Raw genomic sequence first — 25,326 nt, forward strand, 5'->3', positions numbered from 1 at the left:
CAGCAGAAAGCTGCTCCTCTGGCAATGCAGGGGGCAAAGGCTGCTGTGCTGTGCCAGGCTCAGATTGGATCCAGGGAGGAATGCTTGGCTCCTCCCCTGGGCGGAGCATCTCCCCATGAGATGCTGGGATTGGATCAGCCCTGCAGGGACACTCAGTGGCCATGGACAGCAGAGATCTCCTGGAGGGAGGGTTGGCTGTGGGAGAGAGAAAGAACAAACTGCCCCATGAACAGCAGAGAACTGCGCCACCTCTGACAGATGGAAATAGAATACACACAGATCTTACAACCCAGGATGCAGGGTTTGCTGTAGCTGTCCCTTATGTCACTCCAGCCCCATGGGGAAGGTACAAATGCTCCTGAACAGGCACCGCTGGCAGCTTTCTCAGGGCTAAGGAGCCTCATGTTCTCACCTTGTCAGTGCCCTGTTCACGGGATTCAGTATGAAAAATGTTTCTGTGCTGCCCAGCAGCTGATCTGTGTGTGTGTGTCCTGAGAGCAGGAGAGTTCATTTCTGTTTAATTGTTAAGATCAACAATTTTAACAATCATTCTGTGTTAATTGTTAAGATACAGCAAAAAGATCACCTGAAAAGAGGAAAAAAAACCCATAATAGAGTATATTATTATGTAAAAATTCTTTTCTTTCTGTTCTAAGGAGAGAAATAGCAATGGGTGTGATATACAAAATATAAATTGTGTTGCTGAGGGAGGCATCACAAAACCAGAAAGAGCCTCACAGTAAATTGACCTCATTGATACAGAGATTCCCTCACAAATAAATCCTATTTAGACAACACAGGGTGGGACATATGGGATGTTTGGAGCACTTTGGTTTCACATAATTGCCTGGAAATGTGACTCTGAATTTTCAATAACCCCTTTAGTCCACAGGATCTGTAAAATCATTGGGTAGCATCTCTGACAGATACCATAAAGCCATGAAAATGGCTTTTTTCCTCCCCAGAACAGCACTGTAAATATTTAAAGACCCCAAAGACACCCAGAAGATGGAGGTATGGTTGAGGGCTGCCACTTTCTATACAGGTCATTATATCTGCCTTTAATTTGGAACAGCCTTGAGACCCCTCTAAACTGGGCCAGTGACTCAAGAGCCCAGAGCTGACACTGAACTGAACCTTCCTACCTTGGCCTGCCTGGACTTGAGCCCTAATTAAAGCACTAATGAGGTAACAGCAGTAATTGCACTGTGGGGTGGAAAAGAGCTGATTCAATTTAAGGGCAAGCCCTTCCTCCCGTCACTTTAGGGTTACTCCCCTCAGAGAGCACTGCTGGGGGAGGAAAGCATCCCTCTGCAAACAAAATCTAAACTGCAAATCTGTTACAGCACAGTCCTGGTCCCTAAAATCTGTTCCCCTCCTTCTTTTTATTTTTTATTTGAACTGTCAGTTCATTTTTAGAGTGTTTCTAATTAAAACCCACAACCCCACAGTGTCTTAAAGCCACTTGACATGCTCGCTTGTTTGATCCTGATGTGAATAAATTAAAACTGGAGATAATGACTGAAGCATCATTGCTGTTACTGGAGTCAGTGACCCTTTCAAGGGTGCTGTGAAAAGTTCTGGATGAAGGGCACTGGAATTTGACATGTGCCATGTACCCAGGACAGCAGAGTCAGACATCACTGCCCTCTGATGGGATTTTGTCAAAATCCCGTTTTGACACACAAAGTGCTGCCTTCCTCTTCCATCCAGCGAACAGTGGCCACCACAAGGGGAAAACACAGGGATTTCAAAAAGAGACATCTTTCAGTCACTGCTCACGAACAGGAGTTGAATTAATGAGGAATTGAAGTGGAGCTGCAGCTGTGTTTTGTGAAAGAACAAACAGGACAGGCCTGATGGGACAAGGGGGAATGGCTTGGAGGTGATGGAGAGTAAATTGAGATGGGATATTGGGAAGAAATTCTCTCCTGTGAGGGTGGGAACCTGGCACAGGGTGCCCAGAGCAGCTGTGTCTGCCCCTGGATCCCTGGAGTGTCCAAGGCCAGGCTGGACAGGGCTTGGATCACCCTGGGATAGTGGAAGGTGTCCCTGCCCATGGCAGGGGTTGGAACAGGATGAGCTTTAAGGTCCCTTCCTTCCCAAACCATTCTATGACAACTCTGTGAGACAGCTGTTCCAGGCCTCTGCTGGAAAAATAAAGAGACATGAATATTACCAGAAAAAATGAGTGTTATTTCCAAAAGAGGACTAACACTGAAAGCTGAAATTCTAAATACTCCATGAAATTACAGTTCCTGTGCACCTGGGGCAGTTACAATTGCCTTCACCCAGCTGAGTGAAGAGCCAAGAGCTCAATGTCCAGCTCAGGTGAGCTTTGGTTACTCCTTGGACACACCTTGGTGTATTCCAGAAGCATCACTGCACCAACCAATATGACTGGAGTGCTAAATATTCTTAGAAGGATAAAACTTTTTTCTAAAGATGCAATTCTGTTTGAATATTATTTTTAAGGATTTTTTTCTATCAACAATGATTTCCACTGGTTTTGATTTCTCATTTTCTCACCTCTGTGCATTGAGCTGTTGCAGCACAGGATGGTGTAACACAAGGAACAGGAGCTCTAAGCCTCACTGGGAAATAAAGATTGGCCACAAAAAGGCCTTTGATCATGGCAGCAGCCCTAAAGTCCATCTCCAGATCACATTATTGTGTTGTATCTTGGGTACAGAACCTTGAATGAAGCAGTGGAGTTGTTTCATTGATTGATTGATTGATTTTCTACTTGTCTGTGTAGAAGGAGCTCAGAGATTGACTTGAGCTGAAAACAGGGAAACTATTTTAGAGAAAATTGCAAAAAAAAAAGGAAACTGAACATAAGTGCTGATTCTGTATATTGGGCAAGAAACCTGTATTTTTATTGACAAAACATCTGAGGGAGAAAATTTAGGTAATGATCTTTTTTTTTTGGTTTCATTCCTGAATGGATTTTGACTTTTACATATCCCACAAGAGAATTAATAATTGAGCACATTGGATGCTTTGAAATTTAACTTCTCATAGCACTGAAAAGACACTATTAGATATTTTCTCTTCAATTGAGCACATTAGGGTTTTTTAATTCTTTTCTCAGAGTCGCATAACCAAGTTTTAATCACTGAAGCTAAAGAAGAGGCAAAGGGTTGGAAAAAAAGCCAGGGAAGTGAATTCCTTAATAAAATCAGTGAGTCCTCCTGATTTTATTAAGGAAAATGCATTTCTTGTGTTCACTTTGAGATGTGAAACTGCCAAAGAACTGATGAACCACAAAAACAGAGCAGGGTCAGAGGAGAAATCTCAGAGAAGAGGCACCAGAGGCACCTGAGCTGCTTTTTCCCTCAGTGACTTCTGCTGTGCGCTCACCCCAGCTATGAACTGCTCTGCAATATTTCTCAGAGTTAAAACGGTATAATTTTGTAATTTTTCAAACAGGCAGATCAATTTTTTTTTTCCCCAAAACTTTTCATTCGGCTTTAATAGATTTTTTTCCCTCGTGTGCTTAAGAACTGAAGAGTTTTGCAGCCTCTGGGGGGTTTTTGTGTCTGGTTGAAAATAATTCACTACAACCAGCTAGCTGCTGCAGTGAGTGGGGGAGGCCCTGGAGTTCACTTCTGTCTCTGCCTTCATCATTTATTTAATCTTGAATAAGTTAGAGTGCTGCTCAAAGCTCAGCTTCCCCAGCTATGAAGCCACTTTAATGATTATCTGTTTAAAAATTATCTATTTAAAAATTATCCTCCCTTGCTTTGAGATTCCTGGATAACAAGTGGAAGAGTTAAGGGTCCTTATTTCAGTGTGGGATTTTGCTCAGGAGAGAAAACCAGAGATAGCCATAGATCTTTATGATGTGCTGCTCATTAAAGATGCAGCATTTTTGTGGTGGCAAGATCAAACCTAACCCCAGTAATCAAGGTGTGACCACACAAATGCATTTTTACATCAGCATCCCCTTGTCTGGCTTTTTCTTTATCAGTAATTCCAGGTAGGTTTTTTAGTTTCTTTTCTTCTGCTGGGAGCTGAGATGAGGTTTTCAGGGAGCCAGTGAGTGTAATTCCAGCATTTCTTTTGTGAATGACAACTCCCAAAGCTCATAACCCTCCCTGTAAAGCTGAGATTGTTCTGTCTCCCCATGGTGGTACCTTCCCATCAGGTGATATCCTGTGCCAGGTTATTCCCTGATCACTCAGCCCCTGGACAGCTCTTTGCAATCAGTCTTGATTTTTGCTGCTCTGAGCAGTTTGATGCCACTGAAAATCTGAAAATCTCTCAGCCTGTTCTTCAATCCCTTTTACAGATCACTGGGATTGCTGTGAAACAGCACAGATCTGCTGCTAGCCCCTTTCCATTGAGAAATCAGGATAATATATGTGTATGTATGTGTGTGTATATATATGTGTGTGTGTATATGTGTGTATATATATATATATGTATATATATGTGCATGTGTGTATATATGTATATATATGTATACGTGTGTATATATATGTATATATATATTCACACATATATATATACACACACACACATGCATATATATATATGTATATGTATGTGTATATGTATATATATATATATATATCTGTATTCCTGCCCTTTTCCCTTGTGTTCTTATGCTCTTCCCTTCAAACCTGCAACAGCCAAATTTCTCTGGGACCCTCTGGAGTGTGGAATTTTAATTCCTTTCAGAGGCTTGTCCACTGGATCTTCTTGTTCTCTAATTTACTCTTTCACAGGACTTCACAAACCACATCACTCTTCCCTTCACACCTTGTTTCTCTTCTTTACAAAGAATTTGTCCAGACCAGCTCTAGGTTATGGGAAATATCAGTATCTCAATGCAGCAGCCGCTGGCTGATGCTCTGGAAGGCCTTGACAGGAAAAAAAATTTATTAAATACCTGAGTTAATTCAGTTTTTCACCTGTGGAAAGACAGAGTGTTCTTAAAGTTTGTCACATGAGAGAGTGGAGGTGCTTAAGCTTATCTACAAAATCAGCTGATTTATTGACAAAAAGCCATTTTTCATAAGTGAGAGTTATCCTTCCACTGTCCCAGGGTGCTCCAAGCCCCATCCAACCTGGCCTTGGGCACTTCCAGGGATCCAGAGGCAGCCACATCTGCTCTGGGCACCTGTGCCAGGGCATCACCACCCTCACAGGGAACAATTTCCTCCTAACATCCATTCTCTATTTCAATTTGAAGCCCTTCCCCCTTGTCCTGTCACTGCCTTCACTTCTTTTGATCTGTCATGCTCCATTTCAAACACCACATTGCTGAAGTTCTTCTGATCTTCCAAAGAAATCAAAGTTTTCTCACTCACTATTTTATGTAAAGAATTATCTCACCTGTGTATGTAGCTCTGTACATTTCATTTATGGCTTTTTTTTTGCTGAAAAGCATTCCCTAGCCCTGTGTATCATCCTCCTTGCTGATAAAATTGCTTCTCTGAATATTTTCTTGGTTTCTACTGACTCTCTTCACACTTCTGTTTCCATTTCTGCATTGTTCTGTTCAGAGACTGAGATTTTATTGTTATTATTATTATTGGTATATTTTCTTCATTTCCCCTTCTCCTTCCTATCTGAATGGCTTATGTTTTTTCTCAAACACTGATCAAATTAGTTTTGCTATTGATTTTTAAATTTCTTTTCTCTCAAAATGAGCAGTTCCTCCACTGCTGCAGGTTTACAGTTCATGACCTGCTGACATCCTTGAGCTCTTCTTGTAGGACTTTAATCATCATTTCTGCTGTTCTGCATGCAGGTTGTGCTTGCTGCACAGAGCACAAAGATAATGTGCTGGTTTCATTACAGCCCATCCAGAATTTATCTCCAATTTTGCCACCATTGCTGTTATTGACTTTTTTCTATTCATATTTTGTAGCTGTGGAGTCAATAAGTGCCCAGCAAGGTGTCCAGTACCATGTACCCTCTACAAATTTTCTGAAATTTCTACTTCTGTTTGTGAAGTGTTCATTCTTCTTAATCACATAAGGATTTCTTAATCAAATTAGGATTTCAGGAATCCTTATTCCTGATTGTACATAAAAGTGTTTTCCAGCCCTTTGCCCAAAGGACTCATTGTGGTGCCTGTGACCTTTGAAAAGGAAACTTTTGTGATAAAAAAGCTCTGTCTGAGGATCAGGTCAGGCCAGCATGGTAGAACAATTAAAAGAAAGCATTAATTAACTGGCAGAGTGCTCATCTGAGTTCAGGGTGGCAGCATCCAGAGCTCTCACTCAAAGGGCTGCTCTGATCCCAATTTGGGTCACTTAACCCTGAGGTGACTTTACAGCACTTCATAAAAATATGAAATCTAAATAGAATAATTTTTTTGGTTCCTGGGAGTGAAGAGGAACAAACATTCTAGGAAGCAGAGGAGCACAGGCTTTCTGTGAAGCATGAAATACAAAACCCAGCAGAAAATGAGCAAAATAAAAGCCAGTTGTCCATTAAACGCTCAAAAGAAAGAGCAGAGCTTAATGACCTTCCTTTTAAACTCCTGGGCTTGGGGAAAACTGCAGAGAAGCCCACAGAATCAGCATTGCATCTTTTGTGCACTTTGGCTATTTCATCTTGATAAGGGAGATAAATTTCCTCTCAAGTGGACTTTGCTTTGTATGAGAGAAAAATTCTACCACCAAAATCATTTACTGAAAAGTTTCTTTTGGTTCAGGAGAGTTTCTGGGCTCGTGTGTTCAGGTTATGATAGAACAGTGCCAAAACAGATGGCTCAAATACTTTTTGGATCACTGGCTTGTAACTCCATTTTGGGGGTCTGAATTTTCCTCCCAATTTAAAAATGGAAAGACTAAACTTCTGGCAAGAAATGAAAACTTTTTTCATTCCCATCTGTACTTGGAGAGGGTCTTATTCCAGCAATAATGATATTCTTAGCATGGCATTAATAAAGGAGAAGAAGAAACAAGCCATTTTATTCTATCTTGAAGACTTTGCCTTTGGTTTCATTTTTTCTACCAGTAAATGTCAAGGTAAAAATCCTTAGTTATGTTTTCCATTAGGAAGCAGAAAACATGGATAAACAGAAATGAATGAAAATAGAAAATGAGCCTAAAGAGAAATAAAAAGGATGCACTGCCTTTTATCATTACCTCTCTTAAATGGCCTTTCCTGGGTCTCCATTGATGGAGCTGATGTGTGGGTTTTGTTAGAGCTGCCCAGCCCTGAGGAATTAATCTGTTGACACAGAGCTCTGATAATAACAAAGAAGCCCTTGACAAATAATTGTGTACTTTGGTTAATACAGCACTTAGGCTCTTTCCTAGGAAAACTCACTTTGCAGTGGGGTGAGATCCTTCTCCCTCTGAAACACTGTGGTCTAGCTGAGGCACAAAGAGCAGAGCCTTCATCTGCTCTGCTGCAAATCAGGCTCAGTCTGGTAGCCACTAGAGCTGGATGGATTCTCTGCAGCTGAGAAAACAGCTCCATTTTCATCTCCCAGCCTTCAGCCCTTGCAGGCTGTGTGCTGCTTGATCCCCAGCTCATGTCCCCTCTCCTGAGCAAACTGCCCCCATCATCCCCAGGAGCTTGGCCCAGCAAGGACAAACAGACAGTTAAAACCCCATCTGATTATGCACTGAAAATTGATCTTCAGAAGGAGTTAAAACAGTTAAAATAGTTTCTTCAGACCTGAGTGCTGCTAAAAGACCCTACTGAGCCAGTTTCTTTTTGAAATGGAGTTCAGAGTGCCTTTCTGAAAAGGCATCAGAGTGAGTTGTTGGTGGGTTTTTTTGGTTGTTTTTTTTTTTAGGAATCATTAAAAGTAAACACACTGAAATGTGCTTCTAGAAGGGAAAACCAAAAATAAGTATTTTGCTGTGACCACATCTTCATCTTTTCCCTTGGATCTTTTGCTTGCTAAGATCTGCATTGTAGGGGTTACCCTATCCAAGTCTTAAAGATCTCTCAGAGAAACCTTAATAGAGACAAAATGTTGGTGCCTCCAAACATTTTTAAGCTTGTAATATCACAGAACCTCATTGACACAGCCCCATTCAATTCATTGAAGCTCATATGTGATAACCTGAAGATCAGTGGAAGATTTGTGGGGGCAACTGCTTCAACTCCAAGCCCTATTAGTCTAAAACCACTCATTTAAAATATGTCAAATGAACCACTGTTGAAAAGTTTCCATTTCTTTGCAGTGAGTACAAATAGATCTTGGGATAACCAACTGCTTAATCTGACAAGCAATGATGCCAGCCCAACTCAGTTCCTTATGCTCTTGCTCTTCTAATCCTCACTCTGGGGTGGAATTGATTTATAGCCAAGGCCAAGTCACTTGGCTTTTTTCTCCTAGGTACTAAATCCAGAATGGGGAAGAATCAGTTATTCCTTTTCCTGGAGAAACTGTGGGATGAAGCCAGCAGCAGGAGCTGTGTGTGTAACAGGGCTGCACCCCTGTCCTGTTCTGCTGGGCAGAGAAACTCAGGAGAAAGTGGAAAACTGTAGGGAGATAGAATATAAGAAAATAAAGATAGTGTAGAAAGTAATGTTATCCCTAAGGAGTTGCAGCTGAGCCAATTATCAAAGATTAGGAACAGGCCTGACTGTAACAGGCCACAGCTGTAAGCAATGAGAAGAAGATGCTAAGATGCTATAAAAGAGTGGGGTGGCCAGTTGAGAAGGAAACTGGAGACATTTGGTTGCTTTGTGAAGAAGAAAGAGTCAGTGCTCTGAGGAGCTGCCCACAAGGAACACTGAGAAGGTGGAAATTTTTGTGATAAGGAAACAACAGTATGGAGTCCCTGCAATAAGATGACAACAGAAAAGCAAGCCTTGAAGGACCTTCATGCATTCTAAAGGAGATTCTAAAGCCATAAGGAATTGTGAATTATTTTTCTAACCCCCCTTTATGCACTGAAAAGGCCAGAGGATTCTTCTGACTTAATGGTCCCCTGCATCCAAGCCATCACCTCTTGGACACACACACAAGACCCATTTTTCCAGCACTTCCCTCCAGCTCAGGATACTCTCCTACCACTTGTCCCATTTACCAGCCTTTAAAAAAAAGCCCAATTCTCTGGTTTGTAGGTAAAGGCAGACTGGTTAAAGAAGCCTATAACAATGATGGAAGAAGCAGAGTGAAAGTCACTCTGAAGTTCAGACTGAGATTACAGAGGAGGAGCAGGATTCAGTTTGAGTGGCCAATGCTGCTGTTACCTTCTCCTAGAAAATGGACTTAGAAATGATGTCCTGGCAGGGTTTATCAGGCACCTGGGCAGCTTTGTAAAAGTCAGTGTGATGATGTTCATAGGGGTCTTTGGATGAGGGAAGAGATGAGAATGTTGACTCTATGTCTCAAGGCTTGATTTATTATTTTATTATATGTATTACATTAAAACTATACTAAAAGAATGGAAGAAAGGATTTCATCAGAAGGCTGGCTAAGAGTAGAATAGCAAAGAATGATAACAAAGGTTTGTGGCTCAGACTCTCTGTCCCAGCCAGCTGACTGTGATTGGCCATTAATTACAAACATCCAACATGGGCCAATCCCAGATCCACCTGTTGCATTCCACAGCAGCAGATAATCAATGCTTGCATTTTGTTCCTGAGGCCTCCCAGCTTCTCAGGAGAAAAAATCCTAAGGAAAGGATTTTCCATAAAAGATGTCTGTGACAGCACTGAGGAATCTGCCTTCCTGGAGAGAGGTGAGGTCTCTCACCAGCTTTGTGTCACATTGTGCCAGTGCCACTCACAGGCTTCAGGGGTGCCTCAGGTGCTGCTCTGGCCTTGGGCAGCTGAACTGGGAGAATTGAAACCAGACGTTTATAGAATGAGAGTTTTTCTGTTGAAAGAACTCCCAGCATTTTAAGCTAGCAATTCTTCTGGACTGATGAATCACGCCTCTGCTAATGAATTTCACAAAAGGCCAGAATCCCTCATTTTCTGATGCAGGCTGTGGCAATTTGAATTTCCAGTTCAGATGGCAGGATGCTGTCACATTGAAGCAGGACTCATGAAACTTGAAATGACTTCTTCAGCCCAGTTCATCACTATAATGCCTTGTGATCAGTCCCACTGATATTTGGAATTTTCTCTTACCTTGGAGTCTGTAATTCAGTCTGGCACTTTCCATTACAATTGCAAAACTGGCACATTTTGGATTAGTGCCTTTTTTGCATCCTTGGTAGAAATAACCCAAGCATGGCTCTGAGCTGATAGAGAGCCTCAAGATTCAGCAGCAGAATTGCAGAGAGGGAAGTTTTCATTCTGTGGGTGAAGGTCACCTCCATTCACCTCCTGAGCATCTGCCCGAACATCTCTTTGTGTTACTGAGGAACAGGGCAGGAACCAGTGTGAGGAATTTAACATTCAACTCAAACCACAGATATGGAGCTGCTTTTGTCTCTGATAAATAAAGCATGAACCAGTATCAAGCTCTTAATATGACAAAAAACAAATCTGAGAAGAACAAACACACAGGCTGCAGTGCTTTGTTTACTTCTTGTACTCCCCAGGGCCCTGCTCTGCTGAGGAAATAATTTCCAAAAACGTCGTGTTAACTCCTAGAACAGCATTTTTGTATCTCACATAGGGTGTTTACACAATTCCCAGTGCTGCCAGTCTCCCAGAGTCTGCTCAGGTGTTTTATTGCTCCATTTGTTCTGAGCCATGGAGCAGGAGCCACAGGGAATGCCCTGATGGATACCAAGATATGTAAACATTGAAATATATCCCATAGCACAGGGGAAAAGGAGCATATTTTGAGAACACCTTTCAGTTGGAAGCTCTGCTGGGGTGTTTGTGAATATTCAGATGTCAGTCACAGAATTGTTCCATTCAGGGGCTGAAAAATGCCAGGGATTGTGTGTGAGGTAAATATTTTCTCTGGGACCTCAGCAGTTGTGTAGTTCTGACAACTTTGGGACAGACCCATGTCTTGTAAGCTGCCCTGCTTTGTGCTCTGAAAGCAGCTCCAAACCTGCTCCTAAGAGCCAAATCCTTCCACTGATCACAGCCTAAAAATCAATCTTCTCTTCAGTTTGTTGGGTTTTTTTTAATCTCCTGTTTGCACCATGCAAGAAAGTTGCCAGCAGATGCTACAATAGTAATTAGAGCAAATATCAGTTCTCAGTGGTGAGGCTGCAGCACAAATAATAATTAGCCAGCTCAGCAGATTGAAAAGGGGAGTGGCAAATCCATCAATCCCACCTTTAGTTCCTGATTGCACCCAGAAGAGGAGAAAAGGGAGTAAAAATAACCTCCTTCTTAGGGCAATAATGATGTACTCCGTTTTCACTGCTGTTTTGGAAACATTAAGAGTGTGGGATGTTTGCTATATAATCTGGTGTTTCTAGTAAACTTCTGAGTCTGTTGCAATCAGTGGTAAAGCCAAAAGGCTGTTTTCAGTCAGATTGAAACTATAAAATGTGCTTTTTAAGGTGTATCACATTCTCTAAGCCATTATTTTACTGATTGGTTGATTTTTATTTTCCTTTCTGTCCCTTCTTTTCCAGATCAATTTTGTATTTCTATTTAACATAGTTAGGATTTTAATGACAAAGCTGAGAGCTTCAACCACTTCAGAAACAATCCAGTACAGGTAAGTCAGCTTGTGATTTCTGGTGCTAACAAAGCTGTGCCTTGACTGTCCTGTCCTTGCCCCATCTTTCCCTTTCCAGGTGCCACTGTTGGTGGAGCTCATAAATCAGGCCCACACTATTTGTCTGTGCAGGCTCTCCAGAAAAGCCTCCCTGCATTTTTCTGTCCACTCCATTTCACTTCAGCCCCAACACACATAAAATCCCCTCATTTCCTTGAAATCTGAAGGATTTGGTCTCATCTGAGGACAGATTTACCCATTTCTGTGTGTACACAAATGTTTCTGGAGTAAGTGCTGCATCCAGCTCTAGGCTGCCCAGCACAGGAAGGACCTGGAGTTGCTGGAGCCAGTCCAGAGGAGGCACCAGGATGATCCCAGGGATGGAGCAGTGGGGAGAGGATGGGAGAATTGGGATTGATTAGCCTGGAAAAGGCTTTGGGGTAACAATTTTGGCATGAAGGGAGCCTGCAAGAGGGTGGGGAGAGACCATGGACAAGGGTCTGGAGTGACAGGACAAGGGGGAATGGCTTCAAACTGAGAGAAAGCAGGTTTGGATGGATATTGGGAAGAAATTCTCTCCTGTCAGGGTGGTGATACCCTGGCACAGGCGCCCAGAGCAGCTGGATCCCTGGAAGTGCCCAAGGCCAGGCTGGATGGGGCTGGGATCACCCTGGAAGATGTCCCTGCCATGGCAGGGGGCTGCAACTGGATGATCTTTACCCTTCCAACCCAAACCATCCTGGGGTTCTGTGATTAATGTATGCCTACAGGTATTTAATGCTCCATTTAAGATGTAGGGGAGGGGAATGAGGGGTTGTCACAGACATCTTTTATGAAAAATCCTTTCCTTAGGATTTTTCCTCCTGAGAAGCTGGGAGGCCTCAGGAACAAAATGTAAACATTGATTATCTGCTGCTGTGGAATGCAACAGGTGCATCTGGGATTGGCCCATGTTGGATGTTTCTAATTAATGGCCAATCACAGTCAGCTGGCTCAGACAGAGAGCCGAGCCACAAACTTTTGTTATCATTCTTTGCTATTCTATTCTTAGTCAGCCTTCTGATGAAATCCTTTGTTGTATTCTTGTAGTATAGTTTTAATGTAATATATATCATAAAATAATAAATCAGCCTTCTGAAACATGGAGTCAGATCCTCATCTCTTCCCTCAACCTGAGACCCCTGTCAACACCGTCACAAGGGGTGATTGTGCCCCTTCCTTCGAGCTGCTGCCAGAATTAGTGTAACCATGCAGTGGCTTGCATCACAGAACTGATCCTCAGCTAATCAGTACCTTCATTTGGGTTTGGCTTCTCAGGTAAATCAGTTCCCACACCCAGCAGAACCCCACAAGCACTGGGATGGCAGAAAGGGAAAGCCAGGAGGGAAGGTGGCCTGGCCCCTTCAGACACCAGTGTGGGCTTAGATCAGCTTTACCAGCCTAAAAGCAAATTCTCAGACACCAGGAGATGCTGAGTGCCCTCCTCTTGCCATCTGCAGCATTTTGAAAGATATTTGGAGGACTTAGGGACTGTCAGGTCCTTGCAGTCGGAAATGGCACAGGTTTTGTGGAATGAGATCAGTCACTCTAACTCCTTTCTGGATAAAATCTCAGCATATCAAGCTGAGTTGCATCTTGATGTCCTCAAATCAGGCTGCACGTTGGAGGCAGTTTTGCTACACTAATGGGCTTTGTTGTTTTGCCTGATTGCTTCCGTTTGCTCCTGTCAGGGTTTTGTTAGTGGAGTTCATGCAGTGGTCTGAAGTTCAGACTCTTCTCTGCACATTTCCTGAGAAATGAAGGGAAAAACACCCCTTTTTCTTGCTCAAATCTCATGCCACAAAACTGAAACTGGCCTGAAAAAGCCCTGATTCAAACCTCAGTACATTTTTATCCCTTCTGCAGCTTGCAGGGAGGCATTAGAGACACGAGAGTGAATCAATCTACAGCAACTGCCATTGTTCCTGAACAGATGACAATGATCTTATCCTTGCAGGCTCTCTGAGGGAATTGTCTTTTCCCCAGCCTAAATAGAAACCTTTAGAATTCCAGCAAAGCCTTGATGCTCTAAGGCAGAGCAGTGCAGCCCTTTGCTAAGCAGATATTAAATAGTATGGCAGTGGTTCCTTAAGGCTGTCACTTCATCCTGACACTGGTTTTGTGCTCCCCTGCCTGGCTTTATCTACCTCTTCTGGTATTATCCAGGGATTTATACAGAATTAGCCAAATTTCAGCCTTTATGTCAATACAATGACAAGCTGCTCTCAGCTGACACCCCAAGACACTGTTACAGCCCCAATAATAAGGATTATCCCCTAGTAATTCTATTAATCATTGATGATTACTGATGATAAATCTTTCACCACCTGCTTTGAGATTTGTGGTTCCTAAGACAGCCCCAAGGAGCTGTTGGGTGTTGCAGAAAGTGTTTACCATCAAATGATGGGCACAGAGCAGCTCTTGGCTGAGCTGGGCACTGATCACGTCCCCCTGAGGTGTCAGAAATCACTCAGCAAACCTGCAGAAAATCTCAAGGCTTCAAGGCTCACTGGTAGGAGAGAAAAGGAGGAAGAAAGAGAGGGATAAAAATAAGGTTCCCATTCACCCCCTTGAGTTCAGATTGTGGGGGAAGTCACAAAGGGAGGGTGGCACTCCTTCCGTGCTCCTCCTTTCCGTGGTTGTTCTTCCCTGTGTTCATGTGGTATTTTCAGGGTCCCCTGTCATGGGGAGGAATGATGAATCTGACTCCATGTTCTTAGAAGGATTATATTACATTATATTATATTATATTATGTTATATTTATATTATATTTATATTATACTTACAGAAAGCTAAAATATAATAATTAAAATTGTAACTCCTTCTAGAGTCCTGACACAGCCTGACTGTGATTGGTCATTGAGTTAAAACAATTCACATGGAACCAATCAAACAACCACCTGTTAGATAAACAATCTCCAACCACATTCCAAAGCAGCAAAACACAGGAGAAGCAAATGAGATAGGAATTGTTTTCCTTTTTCTCTGAGGCTTCACTGCTTCCCAGGAGAAGAATCCCAGGCAAAGAGGATTTTTCAGAAAATGTGGCAGTGACAGTTCACTTGTTTTCTGTTCCCTGCCCACAGGAAGGCAGTCAAGGCCACGTTGGTTCTCCTGCCCCTGCTTGGCATCACCTACATGCTTTTCTTTGTCAACCCTGGCGAGGATGACATTTCCCAGATTGTTTTCATCTATTTCAATTCCTTCCTTCAGTCTTTTCAGGTAAGAGAGCAGGCTTACGGCCCTATCAGCTGAAAATTCTATCCTCTATACAGCTCTGTCCTCGCTGCTTTTCAGCCATGAAACTTCAGGCAATGAAGTCTGTGATAGAAATTATAGTTGTGATCTGTTGGGAAGGATGAAAGTTTGACAAGAAAGTCTCACAGATACGTGTGCTTGGCAGAAAGATTTTTGAATGTAGAATCTGAAGAAGGAATAGAAATGGAAGCAGGTTTTGATAGAGAAGAAAAGAATTGCTGAGCCAGTCTTACTGGATAACCAAGGAGGCAAAGGCTGTGTTAGTTAGAAGGGGATTTTATGGCTTAGAGCAAAGGATAAACCCATCCCAAACAAGATGTTTTTACCAAGCAGAAAGACAGCACAGGCAAACAAGTCAGCAAATGTTGCAAGTAGAAAAAAGGTCTCAGAATTTTCCACTGCAAGAAAACTGAAAAACAACTTCTAGTTTAAACTGCAATGTTCTAACTTTTAGTGATTGGAGAATAGTAACATGAATATGGTAATTATAGCAGTTATGACAGGCTATAGGTAAAAAATTAAGGTATAGATGGGTTCTACTGTATTAAGATAGAAAAGTATATAATGCATAGAAAAGTATAGAATGCATTGTAACCAAAACCAAAGGGTGTCCAGGGCTGCCTGCAGCTGGAGCTGACAGCTGTAGGCACAGCTCTGTCACCCACCACCCTGCACTGCTGTAACATCCTGGATGTAATAAACTGCATTTTGCAGAGCTGCCTGGAGTCCCACATCTCTCAGCAAATAGCTCAGCTTAGTTCACACATGAATAGCAGATGTACAAGAGTGTCATGTGGAGTGGGAAATCCTCTCAGGTGTGGACTGGAGGGATTCATCTCCCTTAACTCAGCACTGGCTTCAGCTCCTCACGTAAAATCAATAAAGAGAGAGAAGATGTTTCATTTCACCTGCCTGAGAGAGGATCAGGGGTCCCCTCCCGAGGTGCCTCTCTATTCCCAGAGCTCACACTGGGCTCAGACTTGGACTCAGTGGTGCTAAACCAAAGGGAAGCAGCTTCTACCTCTTGGACTTGCTGCTCTGTTTGGGTTGTAAGAGTCTCCAGACATGTTTTTGTTTATTTTATCCATTACTCTCACCTTTAGTTCATCATTGCACCAAGAAAAGGAGAAAAGGGAGTAAAAATAAGCTCCTTGTTAGGTAATAATGATGTGCTGTTCTGTGCAGCCAACAGCCCAATTTTTAATTACTATTTGAAGTTATGTAATGTGGTGAATTTTTTAAGGGATGTTAGGAGTTTATTAACTATTTTCTCTGATTCAGAAAAAAAAGACATGGTAACGATAAGTTTAGAACCAATTGGTTAAAAATAAAGGAAGACAACAAAACATTAACCAGCTTTCAGAGAAATTCCTGATATTTTCTAATATTCAAAGATCATTCATGTTTCAAGGGATGGATCACTGAACAAGCTTTTGGTAGGAATTTCTCTGGGAGGAAAGGGACAGTGTTCCAGACACACTTGAGCTGTGTTTCCCAGCCTGCCCTGAGCCATCAGCCCCATCTCCTCCCTCCCCTGGATTACCTGGAGCTCTGGCAGGGTGGAAAAGGCAGAATGGAAAGGATGGAAATTGGAATGTGAGCAATTGCCCCAACTCTGTGAATCTGACACAAACCCAAAAGCAACTGAACACCCTGAAGGATCTTTAGCCACTCCTTTCTGCCCAGGTGTGTCCTGCAGCTTTACCTCCTGAACTAGGGTGGGAATTTGTGTGACATTGGTGTTTTTACCTCCTGGTGCAGGAACAAGTGCTCTGATACCCAGGATATCACTACAAACATACAGCTGGCAAATCTTACTGTTCTTACTGATTGCATCTCACCAGAAATCACAGCTGAATATCCAAAATAAAATATGTCCCTTTTAACCTGTGAAGGAAGGAAGCTTAGCCTTTACCTGCAAAGTAATTCCATGTTTTTCATTCCCTAAAATTGATTGTATTTTTTATCTGCTGTTGCTCAGTGTCTCGAAGAAATGCTGCATTGCTCATTAGTTCTATGAAGATGCGTATAAGAAAGAAAGCACAGGGAGTCTCTGGTGACTGATTAATGTCTCTGATGGTTAATGGTGATAATAATTACAGCCCTGAAACCAAGATGGGCAGAATTCCACTCTCTGGAATTCCAACCTTTGCAGTCACTGCTGTCAGCAGATTGCCCAGAGCCTTTGAGCTCAGGTGAATTTAAGCAATCTGATGATGCACTTGCCCTCTTGGGACCCTCTAAAGCCATTTAACACCTCCTGTGAGTGTCTGGGGTGTCGCCCCAGAGCTGTCAGCCATGGGGCAGCTCCTCTGGATGCTGTAGAGATGTTTTAGCCCAGCTGCAGGGACAATCCCCTCTGTCAGTGACAGTGTTGAAATGTTCACCTAATAATTGCCTGCTTTCTTTTCTTTCCAGGGTTTCTTTGTGTCAGTATTTTACTGCTTCTTGAATGGTGAGGTAAGTGATTCACCCCTGGCAGGTGGAATTTGTTTGTTTGGGTGCCTGATTACAGAGACCTGAGATGCTTTTACAGGGGGTCCCAGTCCCATCAGTGTCTTGTAGAAGGCTCCTAATGTGCACCTGAATTTCCCAGCCTTTGTCCTCAAAACTTTATCAATTTCAGACCATTAACTGTGAGATCAGGGCAGAAGGAAAAGTTTTGACAGATTATAAATCTTCTGTTCTTCATCTTAAGACTTCTTTGAAGTTACTCATTAATTAAAAATATTATTTCTGGGCATAGCTAATTACTTCTGAGCTGGACTCTGGTAAAGGATATGCTGCAGGTGACCCATTTTTATAGTGCCATGCTGATCTCAGTGAGTTTGTCCATGTGGGTCACTGTCTCTGAGTGATCAGTGCCTGTTGCATTCAGAAAAGAGGGTTGAAAACAGATTAAATCAGAATTAATATGAGGTACTGCTACTCAAGCAAGAAATGCTTCACTAATATCCCTCAGTGTTTGACTTCCATCCACCCCAAAGTGTGAGAGATTTAAATCTTTCCTGTTTACATTGTCAACGACTCATTTACCTGCATTAAAATGTGTCATCTTTGTCCTGCTAAAATTTTAGTCTCTGCAGAAATCAATTCCATATTTCATTATTCCTTTTGTATTGGTATAAACTTTGTGCTGCTGCTTAATTTCATTGTGGGCTATGAGAAAGAATGGGCATGGCCTTAAAGCAGCAGTATTTTATTTTAAATATTTTCATTTTACAGATTTATTTTATTTTTATTATATTTCTTTTGTTCTATTTTACATTAGTTTTCTTTTGTTCTATTTTACATTAGTATCTTTCCCTCTTCCTCATTAAGTCTGAGGTGATGCTAAGAAGAAGCAGCTCAGTTTTCTGAATTAAGCACATCCCACTTTTATATCCTGGCAGCAGGTTTCTCGGTTCTCTTTCCAACTTTCCTTCCATAAATTGTCACCATTCCATTTGCCTCTTAAAAAAACAGGGAGTTTAAATCTTCCTGCAAAATACAGGGGCCTGAAAAACTGCATTTACCTCAGGCTGTGTCAGGGGAGGTTTGGGTTGGGTATCAGGGAAAGGTTCTCGCCCCAGAGGGTGCTGGGCACTGCCCAGGCTCCCAGGGAATGGGAACATTCCCAAGGCTGCCAGAGCTCCAGGAGTGTTTGGACAACACTCCCAGGGATTCACAGAATTCCCAGAATGGCCAGGTTGGAAGAGACCTTCAAGACCATCGAGTCCAACCCAGCCCCAACACCCAACTCAACCCTGGCACCCAGTGCCACATCCAGGCTTTGTTAAACACACCCAGGGATGGGGACTCCACCACCTCCCCGGGCAGCCATTCCAGAACTTTATCACTCTTTCTGTAAAAAACTTTTTCCTGATATCCAGCCTGTGGTGGTTCCAGTTGTGGGTTTCTCTGGGTCTGGATTGAAGGCACTTGAGACAGTAATTCATGTTCTGACTCAGGTGTTTATTATTTCTTATCAGTAAAACAGTCTCACTGCTGGGAGTTCTGCAGCTTTTCATTAGAAGGCACAAAATGGCCAACAGTCTCTTGTTCCAAGGGCTTTTCAGACTAAACTATCTAATTAAGAACTGACACCTGGATTATTTTCCCTTTTAACCCAATAACTGATCCCACAGAGCTGCAATGGGGACTTTTCTGCCCAATTACAAAATGCCACCCAAACCCATGGAGAAGGAACCCAGGATGACACCCTGTGCCCTCCATCTGCCACACACTAAAAATCCCAAAACCTCAATTTCTCACCAAGTGACACACCTACACTGCTCTCTATAATCTATTGCACACTTTTGTAGATTCCAGTCTGTCTTGAAGTCTGGGAAACTTTCTCCATGAATGAGGGTCAGAGTCAGTGCTGCCCTGGGGGTCAGGGCACCCAGAGCAGAGAGAGAAATATTCCCAGTGCCCTGGGCCTCCATAAAACCCTAAACTTCCCTTGGTGCAGCTCGAGGCTGTGTGCTCTGGCTGTGTCAGTGCTGCTGCAGACAGAGCCCAGCCCCAGCTGAGCACAGGCACCTTCCAGGAGCTGCAGAGAGTGATGGGGGCAGCCCTGAGTCTCCTTTTCTCCAGGCTGAGCACCCCCAGCTCCCTCAGGGGCTCCTCACAGGGTTTGTGTTCCCAGCCCCTCTCCAGCCTCGCTGTCCCCTCTGGATGAGCTCACTCTGGGATTTTGGGATGTCTCTGCAGGAGTTGCACTCAGTGATTCTTGTGAGTCCCTTCCAGCTCAGGATATTCTGTGAACTACTTCTCATATTCATCAGGTCTGCACTGTTCAAGCAGAAAGAGACTCTCCCTGCAGATAGCAGGCTTTTTTAAAGTTTTTTTTCCTTTTTCCACTGGTGTCCCAGTGACCATCAGGGGCTGGAACCCAGGCCATGTGATCTCACAGCCACTCAGGACTTTCTGTGTCACCCCACTTCCATTTTGTGGCACTCAGACTGGGAGCTGTTGGCTGTTCACAGCAGCTTTTCACTCTTCTGGCTGTTCTGGCATTCTTTCAGCTCTTTTTACTGGGAGGAATATCCAAACTTCCCCTTCCCTACACCAGTCTGAAGCTGTCTGTCCAAAGCCATGAGCCAACATCCCATCTCCTGTAGCTTTGATGAGCTCAGACATAATCGAGCCTGTCAAAGGAGGGTGATTCACCTCATGCACTTCTAGGCCTTGAGAGCAATCTGCTGGGAAATCTGGACTGATTCCAGAGCTGCTTTTCCAGCTGTATCTCACTGGGAGCAGGTATTTCTGAGGGAGTCTGTCCAAGGCTGAGACACCCAGCTTGGGATGTTGATTCATGTCCCTAAACTCAGATAACTGGTGCTGCTGGGGAGGCTGCAGAGGATCTGAGGCATCCTCATGGCTCTTACCAGCTGATGCAGGATCTGGAGAAGATTCTCATCTATTGTATTTGCAGGGACCCTCATGGCAGGTTGGAATGATGAATCTGACTCCATGTTCTCAGAAGGCTAATTTATTATTTTATGATACTATATTATATTAAAGAATACTATACTAAACTATACTAAAGAATACAGACAGGATACTTACTAAATGCTAAAAAGATAATAATGAAAACTTGTGACTCTGGAGAGAGTCCTGACACAGCTTGGCCCTGATTGGCCAAAGAGCCAAAACAACTCACAGCAGAATCCAATGGAACAATCACCTGTGAGTAAACAATCTCCAAACACATTCCACATGAGCACAACACAGGAGAAGCAAATGAGATAAGAATTGTTTTCCTTTTCTCTGAGGCTTTCCAGGAGAAAAATCCTGGGTGAAGGGATTTTGTGGCTTTGCCACTTCCCAGTCAGGTAAGTGTGGCATTCACTTACCTGACTGGGAAGTGGCAAAGCCAGGTGGGATCCAATGGGGCTTCTCAGATGGCTCTGTGTCAGTAATTCAAGACAGCCAATACAACCTTTTTGGTTTTTAAGCTTTTCATCAGGTTGGTTTACAGCAGGCACCTCCGTCTGCTCACCTGAGCAGCTCCAGCCTGGGTTGGCTTTCCACTGCATGCCCAGACACCCTGTGGGCGCCCACAAAAGTTGAATTGGGGAGGGAAATCTTCCCTGTAGCATTTTTTGACATCTAATGTGCAACTTCCACTTGACTGACTAAACCATGGCAACTCTCTGACAGCTTCTTTGAGGTGAACCGTAAGTCCAAATCCCCAAATATTGTCTATTTCAAAACTGTGATAAAACTTTGGGCTCATGTTAATGTAATGTGAGAATGTTTTGGTTTTTTTTTTTTTTTTGGAATATCATAAAGCTTTTACAGGATAAAATTTCCTGTTCTTTTCTAGCCTCAGTTTTGCACAGTACTGAAGGAAGCAGCAAACTCAGGGAATTTTCAGAGCTTTCTGGGTGTGTAATCACATTGTCCAGAACACAAATTTGCATTTTACAGTACACTGTTTTAGAAGCTGAGCTGCTCCCAGCCAGGCATCCCTACTAGAAGTGGTGATGAAGGCAATGCCACTCAATCCCCATAAAATACCAGATTTTGCTCAAAAAAGGTAAAAATAACCAGTGAGGAGCAGCCTAAAAGTTTCATAGAAATCACTGAAGCCTTGCTAGTATCTCTTCAGTGAGCCTGATGTTCCTGGCTCTGGTGGATGGGTTGATAACTTGCTGTCTCAGAAGGTTTTAAATAATTCAGGTTTTCCAGTTACAGCAGAGCTGGGTTCCTTAAATGCATGTAAAGGTCTTTATCAGCTTACTCATCTCCCCCAGTGCCAGGCTTGCTCTGAATGATGACACAAGCAAAAAGCCTGGAAAATCCATCAATTTAAGCTTTAATAATGCTGTGATCTCAGCTCCATCTATCCTGTCCCACATTTGATGCACATCCTGCTGGGCGCTTACAAACTGCCAGTAGCTGTCTGTAGTAGAGCTCAAAAATTATGGATTGCCCTCAAAAAAAACCCCAAAATTTCTTTCATAAGATCTCTTCAATGAGTGCTTCATGTGTGGGGGGCTTGTCCCTTCACAATTTATTTTGTGTTTCCTTTTGCTGTTGGACTAAAAGCTGCTGCATTTAGTGGGAGACAGAGGAAACACCAAGGTGGGTTCCTCAGGTGTGAAAGAATGGCTGTAGGGATGTTCTACTCCCTAAGAAACCACATTAAAAACCCTGATTTGAGTTTTTTTCCTGAGGCTCGGTGTGTGATTTCACTGAGTTTTCTCATCAGGAGGTATTTTTGAGGAAGAAGGAGAATAATAGGAACTAAAAGAACAGAGGTGGTGATGTTTTCAGCAGCCACTGAGGGACCCCTGCAAAATTCCTTCCCAGTCAGGGCTGGAGTTGGATGCAGCCTTTGCACAGTTGTGCTGGATTTTAATGTTCTCAGAATAAGGAGAGCCTACAATTAACCCCAGTTCCTTGTGAGGAAAGGAAATTGTGCAATGAATTTACTGCTTGTGTTTTAAAGTGCACGTAGAGATTTTGCAGTGAGATTTAGTAAATGTTGAGACTATTTCTCAATCTGATGTGAAAATCACTTGGTTTGGGTACAGGGAAAGCATTAATAGCAGTTACTGGAATCTGAGCAAAAGGCAGAAATATTACTTAAGGCTGCATTTTGATAGAGCCACAGGAAATGGAGCCATGTGTCCTGACAAACCTGCATGGACTAAAAAATAAAGAGGAAAATTCTCTTGGCTTTGGTAGCTTTATGCTGTACCCCCAGTCCGGTCCCCACAATATCTGAGCAGTGCAGTCTGTGGAGCTCCAAAACCTTGTACAACTAAAACTGGGTTTAAAAATCCAAATCACAATCTTAAAAACACTCAGGATGTGAGAGGCTGTTCCTGAGAAGAGTTTGCCTACAGAGTTGGCAAGGGCTGGACTCGATGATCCTTATGGATCCCTTCCAAGCTGAGATATTTTGGGATTCAGGGATTCTATTCTGAGAAGTTTCTGTCCCTTTGTCAGAGTTCTGTCTGTGAAACAGCTGAGAGTTTTTCCTCTGTTACTTCCATTGATTTAAGCAAACATGCCTCAAGTTCTAACCCAAAATGGCACCTTGGTAACCCCTGATACCACCATAAAATGTCCTGATTTTCAGTGATTTGGTCTCACAAATGTGGCAGCACTGGAGGGGAAAAGTGAAGCTTTAAAATTCAGTCCATGCAAAGAATTTCAAATGGTCTGATTTTATTTCCTTCATTTTTGAGTGGACATTTGACCTGGGCATGCAGCCACCTCCCCTGCCCTCATTTCCACAGAACACAGTGCCACACACAGCTCCTGGACTGTGAAGCTGAATGAGAGAGGCTGTCAGGCCCCTCAGCTGCAGATAAAATCAGTAAATCAAAGAACCAATGTGAGATAATCAAGTTCAGCCATTCACCACACACTGCCAAGCCCCCACCAAACCATGTCCTCATCCCCAGCTTTTGAACACTTCCAGGGATGGGGATTCCACCACTTTGTCACCACTTTGTCAGCCCTTTCAATGCCTGAGCACCCTTTCAGTGAAGAAATTCTTCCAAATATCTAACCTAAGCCTCCTCTGCTGCAATTTGAGCCATTTTCTTTTGTCCTGTTGTTTCTGACTTGGGAGCAGAGCCCAAAATCCCCCTGGCTGTCCTCTCTTGTCACGGATTTGTGCAGAGCCACAAGGTCCCCCCTGAGCCTCCTTTTCTCCAGGCTGAGCCCCTTTCCCAGCTCATTCTCATCACATTTGTGCTCCAGACCCTTCCCCAGCTCTGTTCCCTTTTTCCAAGCCTTATACAAAAATTATTGCAGCAAATCCAAAGAGAAGCAGTTTAGATTAAAATTTTGCAGCTTTTTATGTCTTATTGCTTCTGAAAAGGTCTGAAGCTGTTTTGAATGAAGTGTGTGTGCCATGGGTGGGCACAAGGGGCCCTTGGCACTTGACTCATTAATTTGTTTAGAGATTTTATGGGAAAAAAAAAGTTACATTTTTTGGACAGAGAGAAACACTAGAGGGCAAAAATATGCAAATTGCATTTAATCCAAATGGAAAAGAGCATCTCTGGACTTCCAAGAAAATTGACAATGAGAGGTTTCTGAGAAGTCGAGGTGTTATGAAAATTGGCATAATGAAAAATCTGTATGCATTTGTGTTGAATGCCACTTCAGAGGAGTGAATGCAGCTTGTGAACTTCTGTTTCAATGACTGCAGAAAAACAAGATGCTCCTCACATTTTTTTCAGTCAACTCACAGATCACAAGACTGAATTTCATTTCAGGTAACACTGGATTTAAAAAAAAGGGTTTAGAATGGAGATTTTTGGAGCAAAGTTAGATGGACTTTACAAGAGCATGTAGTGACAGGAGAAGGGGGAATGGCTGCAAACTGAAAGAAGGCAGGTTTAGATTGGATATTAGGATGATTGGCTAATTAAGGAAACACCCTTTGGTGAACATCTTATGAGGAAACAACTGTCCAAAACACCAGCTGAAAGATTGTTTTAATGCTTTCTCTCAGCCTTCTTAAAACTCCACAGAACAATTCCTGGGAAAGTTTTTCTGTTTCTCTCTCTGACCAAACTGTCAGTATCCACAGGGGAAGATGGGCACAGCACTCCCAGCATTTCTCTTCTCCCTTTGGCTCATTCCAGACAAAGTTTCTTTAAAGGAAGATGGATCCTCCATCCAGTTCCCTTACTGGTGTTGTGTCTGCCTTTCAGCCAGACTTTACAGTGATGCTTTTCTCCTGAGACAAACTAAAGTATTTCAGAGAGAGGCAAAGAGTGCATTTAAAGTGTTTCATATTCCTAATAGGGTTGGAATATGAAACATTTTATTTCCTTTTATATACTTTATTTCCTTTCCATTTTATACACTGCTCCAGAGATCACTTATCCTTGTTTTCAGATGCTTCATGCCATTTCCAATTACCACCAGGTCCCTCAGAGAGTTCAGTGATTCTTGCAAACCTTTCCAGCCATGATGGGAGATCCCAGCACATCCATCCCAGAGCAGGAGCTTGGGAATGGAGGTGACAGTGTTTGAGAACAACCTACATCTGCAAAGGCATGGTGCTTGAGGAGGGGCTGCTCGGGGAAGAACAAGGTCCACTCTGAAGCTGAATGAAGGGAACAAATCCTGATTAAACAGGGAAAAATATAATAGTGAGGATGTTTAAGCACTGGAAGAGAGGCTCAAGGGTGTTTTGAGATCTCGGTCCTTGTTTGTGCACAAGATTACTTGATAAGATCCTGATACAATTTCAAAACTGGATAAAACCACTGTGCTGCATGTGCTCTGGTCATGGCATAGGACCAGAGGCCTTCTGATGTCCCTTCCTACCTTATTTATTCTATAATTCATGAGTTCTGTGTCCATAATAAGGTGCCTGTCCTTCATTTCTATCCATGTCCTGGATGGATACATAACCAGCCAGACCTGAGTCTGAAAACATCCTTTCAGAGCCTGAATTCTTAGCTCAGGACTCAGACTAGTATTACCTGACCAATATCAA

At 42.9% G+C, this 25,326-nt stretch overlaps 1 protein-coding gene across 3 annotated transcripts in view; it reads left to right on the forward strand.

Annotated features, from left to right (window-relative positions):
* CRHR2 (corticotropin releasing hormone receptor 2) overlaps positions 1-25,326 on the forward strand; it is a 151,668-nt gene that overhangs the window by 119,925 nt on the left and 6,417 nt on the right. For all 3 annotated transcript variants that reach the window (XM_064703825.1, XM_064703823.1, XM_064703824.1), the window contains 3 exons: positions 11,481-11,566; positions 14,693-14,828; positions 17,283-17,324. In XM_064703825.1, coding sequence (XP_064559895.1) covers positions 11,481-11,566; positions 14,693-14,828; positions 17,283-17,324 — 264 coding nt within the window. The remainder of the gene's footprint in view (positions 1-11,480; positions 11,567-14,692; positions 14,829-17,282; positions 17,325-25,326) is intronic.

The sequence above is a fragment of the Zonotrichia leucophrys genome, chromosome 2 (assembly GCF_028769735.1).
Source record: "Zonotrichia leucophrys gambelii isolate GWCS_2022_RI chromosome 2, RI_Zleu_2.0, whole genome shotgun sequence".
Classification (NCBI taxonomy): Eukaryota; Metazoa; Chordata; class Aves; order Passeriformes; family Passerellidae; genus Zonotrichia; species Zonotrichia leucophrys.